We start from the raw sequence: 15141 nt of genomic DNA, 5'->3' as shown, positions 1-15141 counted from the left end.
TCTGAATACTTTTTTATATTTTACAATGTGTACAAGTTTGCTGTACGTTACAGATTTATACATGTGTGGGTATATGGTACCTGTTAGGGATTGAGGGTCTTTCTGGGATGTGCTTTGGCATGTGATTGCTGTAAATAAGTGTGTTAGCTAGCATACACCGATGTAATGGTCACATAAGCCCACTGCTAACACAGTTGTCTTCATGCTACAGATTTTGCCATCGACAGCCATCAATATCGTTAAGCCCTGCGCAACTAACGTGCTGTTTCCCATTTAACAACATAAATAAATGATGCTCAACTGGGACCACTGGCTGATGTGATTTATTAGGAGAAAACACAACGCAAGGAGAGTACGATATACATCTGTTACATAAGAACAACCTGTAACCATGCAGTAGGCCTACCTCAGCTTTAATATTACTGATGTACTATCATAGTGTTCAAGCTATCAGCCATTGGTTGGCTCAGGTGCAGGTTAGCAGTGCTGTTAATATTATCCCCAAGACATACACAGTAGCAGCATAAACTGTCCTTCTCCACATCTCCATCAAAGACTTGGCCTCTATTGGTTGACTTCGCAGTAGGCTACTCATGGTGATGTATTGGTTGACCTAGCTAACTATAGCTAGGCTACTCATTAAGATTATTGGTTGTTTATTCTTTGCCTTTGAAGCTGAGTTTCTTATGGAAAGAGCTAGAAATTGTAAATTATTATTATTATTAGCAATCTATAAAGTATTTATTCATTCAATTGACTCAGCATCCCCATTCATTAAGTTATTTCACAGTTTAGTTGCCGAGTTGTAATCCCATTGCGCCATCTAGTGTAGGATGTGCGCGCACACACACACACACATTCAGGCTGAGTCATCCGGCAACTGTGATGTGACAGTTGATCAAGATCGTACAAAGATGAAAGAGTGTGAGAGTGTAAGGACCATCATTTATCATCCCCAATTACCCCCAGTGAGAATTCTGTACTTAAAAGGAAATTCCACCACTTTTTTACCTGATATTATCTCCAGAACCATACAAGTGTATACATACAGTATATGAAAATGGCACATTTCTACATTCTGTATGTAAAAAGATAAGAAGAAAAGCTCCCAATATGATTTCATCAAAAGTATTTTTTTTTTTAACTGTGATTTTGAAACAGGGAAATTAATAATATGGGGTAAAAAGTGGTGGAATTTCCTTTTTAATTTGCATGACACACACACACACACACACACACACACACACACACACACACACACACACACACACACACACACACACACACACACACACACACACACACACACAAATACAAAAAAACTTCACGTCATAAAAAACGTTTTAATTAATGATACCAAAAGTCAATACAAAAGTCACCATTACACATACAAAATTAGACACAGCAAAAAAACGACCAAGCTCTCACAGGTAAAGCCCATCAATACACAGTAAATTAGTTCAGTTTTATAAATAACCAAAAATACTTAAACTTGATAGGCTAAGGTAAGACAAGGTACGGTAAGGTAAGGTACTCAGGCACATACATGTCATATATGCGCGAACAGTAAATCATTTGCAACAGAGCAAACTTCAGATTAAGTCAAGATGTCAACATGTTTCATTTAGCCCTCACTCTTTTGACAGAAAGTAGCTAGGATTTCCCAGGTTTACATTTGTTATAGTAGGTAGGCCTATCCTCTACTCAAGTTAAAAAAAAAAAAAAAGATGTATTTTTCATACAATACATAAACTAGTTATTGTAAAAAAAAAATTAAAAAGGAATATAAACTGAAATAGCATCGCTGTAATGCACACAGGTTTTAGATTATGGCTTTTATATGTTTATTCATCAAAATGTTTCATGAACATAGCAGCCTCCATTATAGAGATAGCAAGCTCACAGATTTGCCATGAAACTTTGTAATTCTTTAGACGTTGTTTATTTGTGAAATTACAAATTATAATACATTACAGGGTCTTTAAACATTTCACAAAAAAATGCAAACAAATTTGCTAAACAAATTGAGGGGTGACCATGAAAAAGAAATGGTGCAAAAACTACATTTTGGGGTGACCAATCAGAACGTATGGTGCAAAAAACAAAAACATTTTGGGGTGACCAATCAGAACGTATGGTGCAAAAAACAAAAACATTTTGGGGTGACCAATATGAAAGTCTGGTGCAAAAACAATCAACACCAGGGGGCAGTATATGGCAAGAAAATGTACCATCAGCATTGTCCAAGTGGAGTACCAACCCTTTATTCCTGTATACTTCTGTGAGCAATGCAGAATTCTTTACATTGGATTCTTTGTATTGCTATTTGGCTCAGAATCCAACCAATGCCAACCAAAGCCATCCAAATGTAGGAGCAATTACTATCATTCTTTAAAGGGATAGTGAAACATTTTTTCATGCTAGCTGTTCCTCTAGCTGTTCCTGTAGACTTCCAGTCATTGTGCTAATGCTAGTTAGCAATGGCTCCAGAAACTACCTTCAAACTGCCTGCAGAGACATACAAATGGTATCCATGAGTTCATCTGACTCTGGGTAAGTACAAAAAGGCCAAAATGTTGTACTATCCCTTTAAAGGAAAATGGAGCCTGTGACATAACAAGCAGAATGTGAAAAGAACAGAATGAATATGTTTTTTCCCCTCTAAAGCCGGTTTATACCTGCTGCTAATATGGGTCCTGTGTCCTGATCTTGTCCACATTCTGATTGTTCCCAAATTTTCAGAAATGTAATCTCTTATCCATCCACTGCATGCATTGTGACCAGATTTCCTGGCCCCTCCCTGTTGGCAAATTATTTCACAGCTATTCTTTCAAAATAATATTTATTTATTTATTTTAAGACACACATTGATGACATAAGTCAATGGTGCCATCTGTCCAGATTTGTCTACACAGATATTTCCAAACCCAACGTGTGCCTGACTACCTAAGAAGCTGGTCAGGAAGATTCGATCACAATCAGATCACAATGTATCTTATAATTGTCTACACCTGTCTGAAAACGTGGGCGCAGTCAAAATGTGGACAAGATCAGGACAAAGGACCAGGTTAGAACCAGGTATAAACTGTGGTTGATAAAGGTCATGAAAGGATGCACATGAGTATCTTTGCTATATACATGTTAAGAGGTACTTCCTGTTTCTGTGACTAATGGGAAACACTGTAAAATGTGATCTTCCTGAGATTGGAAAGATTTGCTGTTTTTCTTTGAGATGTATGCATCAACTCCAGACTGTTTGATTGCCTGCCTGCTGCCATGTTGGGTCAATAGTTTGGTCCTTTACTGAAAGGATCCCTGCTCCTCATCATGACACCGTAACACATGGATAGATGACACACCCCCGGCTGGCCCGGGACCCCAGGGTTACCTCTCTTCCCCTCCTCCCCGTTTAAGCCAGGGGGTCCTGGCTTCCCTGGATGACCTGGTTTACTGTACCCCTGGGGACCCATTTGACCTGGGAAAGTAGACAATTACAAATGAGATGTTTCTCTTGTGGTTCCAAAACATGACCTACTGGTTTTCCAACAATTCCTAATCCTGTTATTTGATCACTTTTGATTGAAAAAGAGGTAGCTAAGGTCCCAGAAGGCTTACAATGTGTTTATCTGCAGAAGAGGGAAAAAGGGTCGCAATAGATCTGAAATGAACTGAGGACATGATTGGACACTATGCAGTGACTCAGACGCATCAATCTTAAGAATATTCTCCTGATTCCATTTCTATCTTAACTAAATAACTGAATAGACATAACTACACTGAGTGTACAAAACATACAGAACACCTTCCTAATATTGAGTTGCACCCTTCCTTTTGCCCTCAGAACAGCCTTTTTGACACACACCGGTGCACCTGGCACCTACTACCATACCCCGTTCAAAGGCACTTCCATCTTTTGTCTTGCCCATTCACCATGCGAATGACACACATACACAATCCATTTCTCAATTTTCTCAAGGCTTAAAAATACTTCTTTAACCTGTCTCCTTCCCTTCATCTACACTGATTGAAGTGGATTTAACAGGTGACATCAATATGGGATCATAGTCTATGTCATGGAAAGAGTTGGTGTTCATAATGTTTTGTATACTCAATGTATGTTGCATATATCCGATTGGTTGTACAGTAGCGTACCATTATTATTCTTTTTTAAAAATTTATTTTACCTTTATTTAACTAGGCAAGTCAGTTAAGAACAAATTCTTATTTTCAATGATGGCCTAGGAACAGTGGGTTAACAGCCTATTATTACCTGGAGTGGGTTAACAGTGGGTTAACTGCCTATTATTACCTGGAGGCCCTGGTGTTCCTGGATCTCCAATCTCTGTTCTTCCTTGACTGCCCTTCTCACCCTTTAATCCAGGATCTCCTGGAAACACAAATAGAATGCAATGTTCCAGACAGTACAAATAGAATGCAATGTGTTCCAGCCAATACAAATATAATGCAATGTGTTCCAGCCAATACAAATAGAATGCAATGTGTTCCAGCCAATACAAATATAATGCAATGTGTTCCAGCCAATACAAATAGAATGCAATGTGTTCCAGCCAATACAAATAGAATGCAATGTGTTCCAGCCAATACAAATAGAATGCAATGTGTTCCAGACAGTATAAATAGAATTCAATGTGTTCCAGCCAATACAAATAGAATGCAATGTGTTCCAGCCAGTACAAATAGAATGCAATGTGTTCCAGCCAATACAAATATAATGCAATGTGTTCCAGCCAATACAAATAGAATGCAATGTGTTCCAGCCAATACAAATAGAATGCAATGTGTTCCAGACAGTATAAATAGAATGCAATGCGTTCCAGACAGTACAAATAGAATGCAATGTGTTCCAGCCAATACAAATATAATGCAATGTGTTCCAGCCAATACAAATATAATGCAATGTGTTCCAGACAGTACAAATAGAATGCAATGTGTTCCAGCCAGTACAAATAGAATGCAATGTGTTCCAGCCAATACAAATAGAATGCAATGTGTTCCAGCCAGTACAAATAGAATGCAATGTGTTCCAGCCAATACAAATAGAATGCAATGTGTTCCAGCCAATACAAATAGAGTGCAATGTGTCCCAGACAGTACAAATAGAATGCAATGTGTTCCAGACAGTACAAATATAATGTAATGTGTTCCAGACAGTACAAATAGAATGTAATGTGTTCCAGACAATACAAATAGAATGCAATGTGTTCCAGACAGAACAAATAGAATGCAATGTGTTCCAGACAGTACATGCAATGTGTTCCAGACAGTACAAATATAATGTAATGTGTTCCAGACAATACAAATAGAATGCAATGTGTTCCAGACAGTACAAATATAATGTAATGTGTTCCAGACAATACAAATATAATGTAATGTGTTCCAGACAATACAAATAGAATGCAATGTGTTCCAGACAGTACAAATAGAATGCAATGTGTTCCAGACAGTACAAATAGAATGCAATGTGTTCCAGCCAATACAAATAGAATGCAATGTGTTCCAGACAGTACATGCAATGTGTTCCTGACAGTACAAATAGAATGCAATGTGTTCCAGCCAATACAAATAGAATGCAATGTGTTCCAGACAGTACAAATAGAATGCAATGTGTTCCAGACAGTACATGCAATGTGTTCCTGACAGTACAAATATAATGTAATGTGTTCCAGACAATACAAATAGAATGCAATGTGTTCCAGACAGTACAAATTGAATGCAATGCGTTCCAGCCAATACAAATAGAATGCAATGTGTTCCAGACAGTACAAATAGAATGCAATGTGTTCCAGACAGTACAAATAGAATGCAATGTGTTCCAGACAGTACAAATAGAATGCAATGTGTTCCAGACAGTACAAATAGAATGAAATGTGTTCCAGACAGTACAAATAGAATGCAATATGTTCCAAATAGAACAAATAAAATGTAATGTGTTCCAGACAGTACAAACACATGTTTAAATCTTATTTGACTAAAGGAAAAAGCTAGGCCTATGTTTATATTCTACTCTACTGTTTACATGTACATACTGCACAGATTAATTGAGTCCTAAAGCCTATTTATTACCTTTCAAGCCAAGCATCCCAGGATGCCCAGGTCGACCTGGATGGCCTGGCTGTCCACTGGAACCAGGGTTCCCAGGAAAGCCTGTAGATCCTTGGGGCCCAACCGGGCCTGGTGCCCCTGGAGTCCCATCCCTGGTCTGACAGTGGTCACAGTTACTCAGCTGCTGGTTACTGAGGAGTAGTGAAGGCATCTCCACTGGGATGAAAACACAATGGAGAGGGCTCAGATATAGGTGTACTATACAGAGTACATCAATGATCAAACATAATCAATACTCACATCTAAGTACCTCTCTGCATATTTCCTGAATTATTTGCTTGGACATCTCCCTTCCCTGTGGAAATGTGACATGATTGATGGCGTCATGCAAAATGTACGAGTCAATTAATACAAATGGCATAGACATTGATGGAACAGTGAACGATTATTGTTGAAAAGTGACATGTTGGGTAGTTGTTGATGACCAAGGATGGTCAGTGTACTGGTGATTGTACTGGTGAGGTACATACAGGTCTCCCCTCTAGTCCAGGTGGCCCAAGAGGGCCAACGTCCCCGCTCTGTCCTCGAGGCCCAGGCGGGCCTGTCTGCCCAGATAGTCCTGGCTGGCCTTGGTGACCTCCCAGTCCCCTCTGACCGGGGTCTCCTGTTGTCCCTTTCTGGCTTCCACAAGAGCATAGTAAAAGTACACACACACTGCTCTACATGGGGATGTATGCTTGGCTATTCAGGGCTGCAGCTACTTACAGTAATCAATGACAAACTTACCTCTCCTTTTTGTCCCGATGAGCCATTGGAGCCCTGTCAATCAAAGTCATAATGGCTGATTATTAGTAATGTTCATTAATTATAATGTAATTGGAATTGAATGAGATGGAAATACAACTAACTTCTTTATCCTCTAGATGTGGATAAAGGAAAAATATGCTGTTTAAATTGATATTGTCAATGGAAAAGTTATCGTCAGAAGTCAATTTGAGAGTTGTTCTGACACTTCCAAATTCACAATCCAATTTCTGTACATGAATGTATTAGATCAGTGCTAGTCTATAATATGAAATAAATACATTGTGACAAGAGGAAAATATTCCCATTTACAAATTATTTAGGCTATTGAAGAACCACTATAATGTGGTGAGAATAGTTCCCCAATAGAAAACGTCTACTGTAGCACTTGCAAGCAGTAAATATTATGTAACTGGGCTTCCGAGGCTACTGGACAATCAACTGTCCAATTGGACAAAATGCTCTTGTATAGCCATTTCAAAATTCATTCATTGATGTAAAAAAAAAATAGATGTATTCATAGGAAGGGGAACTTACATGATTCCCTGGAATTCCCATAGCTCCTTTTTCACCTCTCAATCCCTGTAGAGAAAATTAAACTAGCAATTATGTTTTTTGTTTTTAGTCATTCTGCTTGTGATTAAATGTAAGGTCTTCAGTAATCAAATTGGTGTCCTTCAGAGTAGAGTTAAAATGTACTGAGATTTTACAAGAAGGTTGTTGCTACGTCCATGACGGTCAGTTTAATGATATTTCCATCCAGAGACTCAGTACAAGTGACTTCTTAACTGCAGTCCTGTGGTGACATTGTCATTTGACTCGATACGCTTCCTAGTTTCCCCCCCAAAGATCATAGCTGTCCCTGTTTTCCATGACTTTTGAATTAAGCGGTTGTTCAACATGATTCCACTCTGGCTAAATGAAAGCAACCACATTTGGAAGGAGGTAGTGAGCCAAGCATCCGATTATACTTGAAGTGGTCTTTTGTACATGGAAAATGTAGAAACCTGTATATACAATACCAGTCAAAGGTTTGGACACACCTACTCATTCAAGGGTTTTTCTTTATTTTTACTATTTTCTACATTGTAGAATAATACTGAAGACGTCAAAACTATGAAATAACACATGTGGAATCATGTAGTAACCAAAAAAGTGTTAAACAGATCAAAATATATGTTATATTTGAGATTCTTCAAAGTAGCCACCCTTTGCCTCGATGACAGCTATGCACACTTTTGTCATTCTCTCAACCAGCTTCATGAGATAGTCACCTATAATGCATTTCAATTAACAGGTGTGCCTTGTTAAAAGTTAATTTGTGGAATTTCTTTCCTTCTTAATGCATTTGAGCCAATCAGTTGTGTTGTGACAAGGTAGGGGTGGTATACAGCTCAAATAAGCAAAGAGAAATGACAGTCCATCATTACTTTAAGACATGAAGGTCAGTCAATACAGAACATTTCAGTTACTTTGAAAGTTTCTTCAAGTGCAGTCGCAAAACTATCAAGTGCTATGATGAAACTGTCTCTCATGAGGAACACCACAGGAAAGGAAGACCCAGAGTTACCTCTGCTACAGAGGATAAGTTCATTAGAGTTACCAGCTTCAGAAATGGCAGCCCAAATAAATGCTTCACAGAGTTCAAGTAACAGACACATCTCAACATCAACTGTTCAGAGGAGACTGCGTGAATCAGGCCTTTATGGTCGAATTGCTGCAAAGAAACCACAACTAAGGGACACCAATAAGAAGAAGAGACATGCTTGGGCCAAGGAACATGAGCAATGGATGTTAGACCGGTGGAAATCTGTCCTTTGGTCTGATGAGTCCAAATTTTAGATTTTTGGTTCCAACCGCTGTGTCTTTGTGAGACGGAGAGTAGGTGAACGGATGTGTGATTCTCACCATGAAGCATGGAGGAGGAGGTGTGATGGTGTGGGGGTGCTTTGCTGGTGACACTGTCTGTGATTTATTTAGAATTAATGGCACACTTAACCAGCATGGCTACCACAGCATTCTGCAGCGATACATCATCCCATCTGGTTTGCGCTTAGTGGAACTATCATTTGTTTGTCAACAGGACAATGACCCAACACACCTCCAGGCTGTGTAAATGCTATTTGATCAAGAAGGAGAGTGATGGAGTGCTGCATCAGATGACCTGGCCTCCGCAATCACTCGACTTCAACCCAATTGAGATGATTTGGGATGAGTTGGACCGCAGAGTGAAGGAAAAGCATCCAACAAGTGCTCAGCATATGTGGGAACTCCTTCAAGACTGTTGGAAAAGCATTCCAGGTGAAGCTGGTTGAGAGGCCAAGAGTGTGCAAAGCTGTCATCAAGGCAAAGGGTGACTACTTTGAAGAATCTAAAATCTAAAATATATTTTGATTTGCTTAACACTTTTTTGGTTACTATATGATTTCACATGTGTTATTTCATAGTTTTGATGTCTTCACTATTTTTCTACAATGTAGAAAACAGTAAAAATAAAGAAAAACCCTTGAATGAGTAGGTTTGTCCAAACCTTTGACTGGTACTGTATGTTTCCCAAAGCAACCTCCGGTCCATAAGTCAAATGAAGGTTTCAATATATTCATCAGTTACAGTATATTACATTTCATTTTGTTGCTGTTTACCATTATTTGCTCTCTTGGACTCAACAGCATGGCAAAATATAACTAAACTCTATGCTTTAAATGTCTGGAATTCCATCTGAAATCCTCTGAGGACAGAGCATCAAGGGCAGCTAATGGATTTGAATTGTTATCAGGAGTTATTAAATGTTGCGAATACCTCCCCTCCTCGTTCACCTGGATCTCCCCTTTGTCCCTGGTGGGATAGAAATTACACAACAATCAAGTGTTATGATATTGTTATAATATTGTTACAATAGGAGAATACAGAGTTATAGTTCCAAATGTTTAAACTTCAGCTGCATCAAGTCCATGGAACATGCTATGGATATGCCAGATGACAATATGTTAAACATTCTACAAGCCTCTTGTAGTGTTTCCCTGTTTTTTGAAAATATATTTTGTTGTAAGATTGCAAGTTGTCCTGAAGTGGTAGAAATTAAACGAAAGGCAAACTAAAAAGTACAGTTCATGATACGGTAAGCTAGATATAATTGTCTCTAGGGTGGAACATCAAATAATGTCTGTGAAACAGTTCCTGTAAAAAATACTGTTATTATGTATTTTATTGCATTTGATTAACCCTCACCTGTAAATTGCAGTCCTTGGGGTAATTTATTTATTTCATCCTATTAAAGACTTGCTTGGAAGCTGTAGTATAAATTATTATTCTTTATTGAAGTTAATGGAGGTAAATCTGGAAACACAGCTCACTATAAAGTAGCTTTCTGGCTCCTAATTCTTCATCAAAATGCAACGTCAGTGTTTTTCCTCGCTCATTAAATAAACAAAATGTGATCGGATTGGCAACACTGAAAACATTTGCAGAAAACATTCTTAATGCTTAATCCCAGCTCAATCGTACACTACGCCTCAGAAAAATAAATAATTATACCAATTTCAAAAGAACCTATTTGAGCAGAACATTTAGTGAAAATTAGTACAATTGCTATTTCCAATAATTCCAATAATTGCTAAATAGGTAAATCCCTATTGAACAGTATAGACACAGTAATTTCACAGCAGTTAAGAGTGATTTTGTAGGAGACGGTCCTCTCCCTAATAACTACCTTAGGTCCTGTCAGGCCTGGCATTCCTGGGTGTCCTGGCTGACCTGCTCCACCATGGTCACCTGACTTGCCCTGGAATAACATTAATTCAATCAGCATTTTACTGTACATGTACATTTGAGTCATTTAGCAGACACTCTTATTACAGCGACTTACAGTCTTAAGATAGCTGGGTGAGACAACCACATATCTGTACATAGTAAGAACCCACAGTAAGGACATTTTGTCTCTTAGACGTTCTGTAGCTTACGTTGCACTGTAAGGGTTCATCAATGACTCACACAGCCTTCTTAAAACAGATCTAAATGACGTAATCACCTTTACATTCAGAATAGACATAATATCAACCGATATAAAACTTTAAATGTTGACCTCCTGTCCTGGAACCCCTGGTTGACCTGGAAGTCCACTTTCACCTTTGCTGCCCTTTATTTGAGAAAAAAATATTAGTTGAAGGAGGTACTTCATAAAATACATAGAAGATGCTGATTTGGAAATACAATTCTGCTTTGAAATCATGAAATACTGCTGTGAAAAGAAGGCATTGTTTCCATATTGGCAGAGACCACATTCAAGGTAAATGCTGCATATGTCGGCTCAATCAGAAATTACCTTGAAATGTCAAGCGCACTATTACATTATCTAACGCTGATCGGATTTAAACCCAGCCCTAGTTTGTTTTTTCTTTTTCTAAACAAATATCCTCTCCCTAATAAATGCTGTTTGAAACTAGGACATTAATATGAAAACCCTGCTCATGTCCATAAACTACTATTTCACTCCTGTGCCATTAACCAATACACATTGGCTCTTGTTAAACAGATATCAGCTAATGAAAAGTGATTGGGAGACAGAGAGTCGAGACCAGAGAACCAGAGTACCAGACCGCTTTTGATTTCCATCCCAAACTTCCACTGGCGAAGGCAATAGTAGTCAGCTTGGATCACCATTTCATTTGGCGTCTCTAGTATAACCATGGCACTGCTCTAAACAACATACTTGCTAGAAATTATATCACTGCAGAAAATGCTAACCCAAGCACTATATGCATCTGCAATAATGCAGAGTTTTGTTGCATGTCTCGGTAGGCCTATACAGTGGCACTCTAACACGAATAGAGCAACTATAAACCCTTTTAAGGACAGATGAGGTAATGTAGCCGGCAATATTTTGAATTTCATAACACTGCTCAATGTCATTAAGGGTTTTAAAGTTGCTCTGTGTGGTCATCACTTCCTCTAGTGGTGGTGTTGCAGCACTGCTTTTAGTGGTGGTGTTGCAGCACTGCTTTTAGTGGTGGTGTTGCAGCACTGCCTCTAGTGGTGGTGTTGCAGCACTTCCTCTAGTGGTGGTGTTGCAGCACTGCCTCTAGTGGTGGTGTTGCAGCACTTCCTCTAGTGGTGGTGTTGCAGCACTGCCTCTAGTGGTGGTGTTGCAGCACTGCTTCTAGTGGTGGTGTTGCAGCACTTCCTCTAGTGGTGATGTTGCAGCACTTCCTCTAGTGGTGGTGTTGCAGCACTGCTTTTAGTGGTGGTGTTGCAGCACTGCCTCTAGTGGTGGTGTTGCAGCACTTCCTCTAGTGGTGGTGTTGCAGCACTGCCTCTAGTGGTGGTGTTGCAGCACTTCCTCTAGTGGTGGTGTTGCAGCACTGCCTCTAGTGGTGGTGTTGCAGCACTGCTTCTAGTGGTGGTGTTGCAGCACTTCCTCTAGTGGTGATGTTGCAGCACTTCCTCTAGTGGTGGTGTTGCAGCACTGCCTCTAGTGGTGGTGTTGCAGCACTGCTTTTAGTGGTGGTGTTGCAGCACTTCCTCTAGTGGTGGTGTTGCAGCACTTCCTCTAGTGGTGGTGTTGCAGCACTTCCTCTAGTGGTGGTGTTGCAGCACTTCCTCTAGTGGTGGTGTTGCAGCACTTCCTCTAGTGGTGGTGTTGCAGCACTTCCTCTAGTGGTGGTGTTGCAGCACTGCTTTTAGTGGTGGTGTTGCAGCACTTCCTCTAGTGGTGGTGTTGCAGCACTGCCTCTAGTGGTGGTGTTGCAGCACTTCCTCTAGTGGTGGTGTTGCAGCACTACCTCTAGTGGTGGTGTTGCAGCACTTCCTCTAGTGGTGGTGTTGCAGCACTGCTTTTAGTGGTGGTGTTGCAGCACTTCCTCTAGTGGTGGTGTTGCAGCACTGCCTCTAGTGGTGGTGTTGCAGCACTTCCTCTAGTGGTGGTGTTGCAGCACTGCTTTTAGTGGTGGTGTTGCAGCACTGCTTTTAGTGGTGGTGTTGCAGCACTGCCTCTAGTGGTGGTGTTGCAGCACTTCCTCTAGTGGTGGTGTTGCAGCACTGCCTCTAGTGGTGGTGTTGCAACACTTCCTCTAGTGGTGGTGTTGCAGCACTACCTCTAGTGGTGGTGTTGCAGCACTGCTTTTAGTGGTGGTGTTGCAGCACTGTCTCTAGTGGTGGTGTTGCAGGAGAGAGGAGTAATTGAGATCTTCTCCAGGACACTGTACCAGTACCAGTAAATGGCCAGAACACTCAAATTGGTCCAACACATTACAGATGTAGGATCTTAATTTGTGCCAGTTTGCTACAGCAGGAAAATACTTATTAAACCAATTATAACTAATGGACATTTTTGTATGAGGTGATGGATTTGTTGTTAGATCAAATCTGAAATTTAAAGGTGGAAATGGCAAACTTTAGAAGCCTTTTTAAAACTCAAATACACTAAAAGTTAGCATTTCCTGCTGAGCAGGAACATTCTCAGAAACAAAACAGTGATCAAATTAAGATCCTACATTTGTACCTGTATTGGTTCACATCATTTCAATGCTAATATGGTGTATTAAGGTATGTGTTCGAGCAATCTTTACTATTACTATTGACTATATTTACACAAGTTATTGAGATGTTCTCAGCCCCCCATGAAAAGTGCATTTTACTACTTCTGCAAATAGTACTCTCATGGATATTGGACAAAAGAAAATCGACATAATCCGTGATCGACATAATCCCATTGACAAAATGTTACATTTCTGGAAGAGAATAGAAACCACTGATACCTTAGGTCCAGGTTGTCCTGATGATCCAGGTTCACCAGGCAATCCATTGTCCCCCTAAATAAGAAAAACAAGAAAACAACATCAGTTTCGATGTTCCCGGTATCTCTACACATCTGTATTTATATTTATTATGGATCATTGAGTAAGTGTGAAAATTACTTAGAACTTTTATCCATACATATGTAAAATATACTACTGTAAGTGTGACCCTGAATACATTTGGACAAATTGAAACTGGATCTATTGGTGGCAGCCAACTTACAGATGTTCCAGTCGAACCTTTGGCTCCCTTCGGTCCTGGCAAACCATCTTCACCCTGTAATTATAGAATCATATAATTAATAACATTGGTAGTCACTTTTCTATACTGTAATTTAACGCAGCGGTTGTTCAATTTGGAAATATTTTTTGCTAAGAAATGCAAGTAGTGCAACTTCCCTGATTGATTGCATGTGTGCTCTTTCTCTCTGTCACTTATGACATCTTTATTAAAGATTATTTATGTATTTCAATATCAAAACTTGAACCATAGTTTATTTAAGTCTAATATTATGGGATAGGGTACTGGGTCCTCAGAGGACTTTTGAAAATGTACTTATTTGTGGGCAAGACTAAAGTCTTCAAATTTTAGTAATCCCAAAATCATTTGTGGATTTTCCAAAATCCATCACCCGCACTTATATTTTTGTCATTTAGCAGACGCTCTTATCCAGAGCGACTTACAAGAGCAATTAGGGTTCAGTGCCTTGCTCAAGTGCACATCGGCAAATTTTTCACTTAGTCGACTCGGGGATTCAAACCAGCAATTTTTTGGTTACTGGCCCAACACTTTAACGACTAGGCTTACTTTATTATACAGTGAGGGAAAAAAGTATTTGATCCCCTGCTGATTTTGTATGTTTTCCCACTGACAAAGAAATGATCAGTCTATAACTTTAATGGTAGGTTTATTTGAACAGTGAAAGACAGAATAACAACAAGAAAAATGTCAAAAATGTTATAAAATTATTTGCATTTTAATGAGGGAAATAAGTATTTGACCCCTTTGCAAAACACAACTTAGTACTTGGTGTCAAAACCCTTGTCGGCAATCAGAGGTCAGACGTTTCTTGTAGTTGGCCACCAGGTTTGCACACATCTCAGGAGGGATTTTGTCCCACTCCTCTTTACAGATCTTCTCCAAGTCATTAAGGTTTCGAGGCTGACGTTTGGCAACTCGAACCTTCAGCTCCCTCCACAGATTTTCTATGGGATTAAGGTCTGGAGACTGGCTAGGCCACTCCAGGACCTTAATGTGCTTCTTCTTGAGCCACGCCTTTGTTGCCTTGGCCGTGTGTTTTGGGTCATTGTCATGGTGGAATACCGATCCACGACCCATTTTCAATGCCCTGGCTGAGAGAAGGAGTTTCTCACCCAACATTTGACGGTACATGGCCCCGTCCATCGTCCCTTTGATGCGGTGAAGTTGTCCTATCCCCTTAGCAGAAAAACACCCCCAAAGCATAATGTTTCCACCTCCATG

The 15141-nt window shown here is 39.6% G+C and overlaps 1 protein-coding gene across 4 annotated transcripts in view; it reads right to left on the bottom strand.

Annotated features, from left to right (window-relative positions):
• Positions 1–1323: 1323 nt before the first annotated feature.
• The window catches only part of col21a1 (collagen, type XXI, alpha 1), a 52636-nt gene continuing 38818 nt past the window's right edge, over positions 1324–15141 (bottom strand). For 3 of the 4 annotated variants that reach the window (XM_029765357.1, XM_029765360.1, XM_029765358.1), the window contains 12 exons: positions 13882–13935; positions 13620–13673; positions 10949–11002; positions 10577–10648; positions 9667–9702; positions 7405–7449; positions 6850–6882; positions 6594–6740; positions 6364–6418; positions 6085–6279; positions 4310–4387; positions 1324–3475 (listed from right to left, as the gene is read on the bottom strand). In XM_029765357.1, coding sequence (XP_029621217.1) covers positions 3285–3475; positions 4310–4387; positions 6085–6279; positions 6364–6418; positions 6594–6740; positions 6850–6882; positions 7405–7449; positions 9667–9702; positions 10577–10648; positions 10949–11002; positions 13620–13673; positions 13882–13935 — 1014 coding nt within the window. In that variant the 3' untranslated portion in view covers positions 1324–3284. Of the gene's footprint in view, positions 3476–4309; positions 4388–6084; positions 6280–6363; positions 6419–6593; positions 6745–6849; positions 6883–7404; positions 7450–9666; positions 9703–10576; positions 10649–10948; positions 11003–13619; positions 13674–13881; positions 13936–15141 lie in introns of those variants that run through there. The other variant, XM_029765361.1, reaches the window with a different exon arrangement.

This window comes from Salmo trutta, chromosome 10 (genome assembly GCF_901001165.1).
Source record: "Salmo trutta chromosome 10, fSalTru1.1, whole genome shotgun sequence".
In the NCBI taxonomy this organism is placed as follows: domain Eukaryota; kingdom Metazoa; phylum Chordata; class Actinopteri; order Salmoniformes; family Salmonidae; genus Salmo; species Salmo trutta.
This window is presented reverse-complemented; position numbering and strand designations above follow the sequence as displayed.